The 3,598-nt window shown below is 34.0% G+C and overlaps 1 protein-coding gene across 1 annotated transcript; it reads left to right on the top strand.

Moving 5' to 3' along the window:
* The first annotated feature begins 302 nt into the window (after positions 1–302).
* Positions 303–2,556, top strand: LOC143541693 (protein JASON-like). The gene is made up of 5 exons (XM_077034449.1): positions 303–344; positions 428–666; positions 750–1,329; positions 1,420–1,502; positions 2,374–2,556. The coding sequence occupies exons 1-5, from the start codon at positions 303–305 to the stop codon at positions 2,408–2,410; spliced, it is 981 nt and encodes a 326-aa protein (XP_076890564.1). The 3' UTR covers positions 2,411–2,556.
* The last annotated feature ends 1,042 nt before the right edge of the window (positions 2,557–3,598 follow it).

The following is a 3,598-nucleotide window of genomic DNA, read 5'->3' as shown; positions in this document are numbered from 1 at the left end:
TATCCAGAATGGTTTCCTTAAGATTTTTTAAAATTAGTTAAGTTTCAGAGCGTATGCGATATAGAAAACTGTACAACACAATAGTTGGCCTTTTAACTTTTCTTGTTCAGTTTTTGAAGTATTCAGTCTTCAACTTTAATTGTTTTAATATTCGGTTGTTAATCCATGAAGCTCACAGCCTCTATATCTCACTTTTGATCTTAGCTTTGAAAGTTGAAACACACAATTATTTGTCATTTATTTTTTACATTAACATTTATATGCAAACAATAATACAAAAGCGAAGCAAAATAGATAGAGGGATGTTGAGTAGTAAGTTCAAAAAACAACTGAATGTGGCAAAGGTTGAATCTGAGTTGCTCATATGGTTTATTGTGTAACTTGGCTTTAAAAGCTAGACTTCAGAACTAAGTTATAACCTCTACAGGCAAAATTTCTCAAAGCTTGTGGTACTTTACCTCAAACTCCAGCTGAAATCCGAAAAACCAAGAAATCACAAGATTCACAACCTCATAACGAAGATACAGAATCAACATTCAGTTCAAATATTCCGAGCACTGGTATTGAAGACACATTACAGAAGCATCCTGATCAGTTACAGTCTCCAATCACAGTTTTTCAGAAATGGAATAATGGATCAGATTCTATATCTGATTCATCAAACAGGTAATTAACTCATCCTTCACCAAATGCTCAAAATTTAATTTCATTTCTTGTTTTTATTATACTCATAAATCAAACATTAACAGCACCTCTGCTGAAAGCTATGTGATTGGACCGGCTGCAAGCACAAAGTACAAAAACAAATCTGTACACTTTGAATTCCAAAGTGATTCATCAAAAAACTCATCACCTAACACCATTTATCCACCCGTGAAGCCAATCGAATCACCATTTGATCACACCATTTCAAAGCCGACGCCATACCCGACACCTCTAAAACTGACCGATGATATGCAGTCACCTGGCACGGTTTTCCTATTATGTGGCAAGAATAGATCTCAGTATCTGAACTCGGGTTTAAGCGCTAGAAACTTTATGCAGCTGAATACACCAATAGAAGAAGAATGTGTTGAAGAAAGCCCCCAATCAGAATTAAAGTTACAAGAAAGTTCAAACAAAAAGGAGTTAAATCTGTGTCCTACTTTGTCATCATGGCTACCACCAAAGTCAAACAATGATGAAGCCTGCATTGATTCGAATTTGTCTGGTCAAACTCCTGGGGATAGGGTTATACTTGGTGTGATTAACTCTGACTGGAATGCTGATGAAACACCCAAATGGGTAGATGTCAATGGGATCCCTAATACAACTTATAAGTATAGTGAGGTTAGTTTTGTTCATCTTCTTAATCTATTATTTAGTTTGTAAATTTCACAAATCATAATTTTGTGACTTTAATTACGTTTATGTTTGTAGGATCAGAAGGTTAAGTGGCATGCCACACCATTTGAAGAAAGATTAGAAAAGGCATTATTGGAGGAAAAATCCGTCCCCAAGATGTAAGTCCCCACTGTATTTTTTTTGTAGAAGAAGTTTTGCAAAACTAGTTTTTTTTCTTGTAAAACTGATGGGTTCTCAGTGGATACCAATGACAGGGGTCGTTTGAGTTGGTTTTGGGCTCAAACTGAACCAAAAACCGAAAATTTGGTTTTGAGTTTTAGAAAACCTTTCGGTTTTGGTTTTTCGGTTTGGTTATGTTTTGTTCCTTTCGATCTTGCCATTTGTGGTTGCAAAATTTTGGTCAAATTTTTTTTTTCCAAAATAATGAATTTGGGTTTAAATATTTTTGTTAATTAAGCTAATTGATTATTATGCAGTTGGGCTAAAAATTTTGGGTAACGCTGTTTATTAAATTCTTACAAATTACTTACATATTCAATAAAAAAATAAAAATCCATAAATTCAATTCGGTTTGATTTTAAACGCACTGGAAGTTCGGTTTTTACAAAAACATAGTATCAAACTGTTGGTTTTTGCTTGGGTTCGTTATCTTGGTTCTGTGTTTTTTCAAATATTATAAATTACTAGAGAAACTAGATTTTATGTTACATGACTATGGTAAAGAAGTAAGAAACTAAAATTGATGTCATCAACCGTGAATTCAACTTTCAGTTTCCCGCTTCTACATTGCATTATTATTAACTGTGAACCCGTCATTTTTACTAGACAAAAAAACTATTAGTTTTACAAACAATTCAAGTCATACTTTGTGCTTTGTGTGGCTTATTTTGGCTTGTTGACTTTGATAAAAATATAGATTATTGTCTAAAATTCTAATATTTACATAACTGTTTAGGTGGTTGAACACTAGAAGGTAACTTATTTGGATAATTGGATACTTATAATTTATTTTATGATCTTGGTTAACAGGACGCGACTTGGAGGGACATCATGTGTCGAATTTTGATGAGATAGAAGAACACGAGAACGCTGGATTTTATATCCAACCTTTGAGGTTATAAAATTTGCTGCTTGCTTTGATCTTATAACTTGTAAAGATTGAAGTGGGCGAGAACTTTAAGAAATCATAAATAGTATGAATGTTTACACAATCACATGTGAATGAACTTTCTACACTAAAACTTTGAGGATATGGACGAGGATATAGGCTATGGGTGCATATAAATTGTTAAAACCACCTAAACCGAAGCAAGTCGGCTTATGCGGTTCGGTTTTGGCGGTTTGGAACTTGGAAGTTCCATGTTGGAACCTGCTGTTTTAGTTTTATTGTTTGTTTACATTTTGTTTCTCAAATATGCAGTCATGTAAATATTATGTTAATCCATATTAATGGATATCAACATTGTTTTAAAATTTATTCAGTTAATGATTTTGAAAAGATAAACAATTCAAACAAAACTGAACTGTCAAATTGCTAAGGTCTGGGTGAGATTGAACCCAAATGATAAAAATAACGGAACCTAAAACCAAATCACTATAAACCAATTTATCTCAAACTAGACCAATAGGCGAAAATCATACACGGACTATGTTTTACTTTGAAAAATATAGACATAAAGCAACGTGGATTCAAGTTTGATAAATACAAAACCATAGAAATGGTTGAATTAGATAACAAACAATGCAACCCCTTTCTGATGAAAACAGATTAGGGTTCGTCTTTAGCGGTTATCTTTGAACAACTTTGTATAATGTTGGGTTAGGAATGTTGCATACCGTTTAATGTTGTGCCTAACATAAATTCAAATGGATTTGTGTTTATGTTTAGATTTTAAAGAAAATTTTGAAGAGTTCTGTTTTGGTTTGAGAAAGTTAATAAGTTTGGAGTTTGTTTTAGAAAACAAATCATCATCATCATCATCGTACTCAGTATATCCAACCAATAGCAAAGCTATGTTAGGGTCTGAGGAGGGTAAGATGTAGACAGCCTTACCTCTACCCCATAGGGATAGAGAGGCTGCTTCCGGTGAGACCCCCGGCTCGATAGTAGTTTTGCATCAAGCCTTGGACATAAAGCACATAGCACTCAATCATTGGGATACCGGCTGATTGGTGCATGTACCCTCGTCTTTCGGCTATCAACGCCACCACATGATGCCTGATTAACCTTCCGCCACTTTTAACGTTATTTTCA

This window comes from Bidens hawaiensis, unplaced genomic scaffold, assembly GCF_021521415.1.
Source record: "Bidens hawaiensis isolate Kalapana, Puna unplaced genomic scaffold, B.hawaiensis_p1.1 tig00012636_1, whole genome shotgun sequence".
Taxonomy (NCBI): Eukaryota; Viridiplantae; Streptophyta; class Magnoliopsida; order Asterales; family Asteraceae; genus Bidens; species Bidens hawaiensis.
The sequence above is the reverse complement of the archived record's forward strand: the minus strand, read 5'-3'. Positions and strand labels throughout refer to the sequence as shown.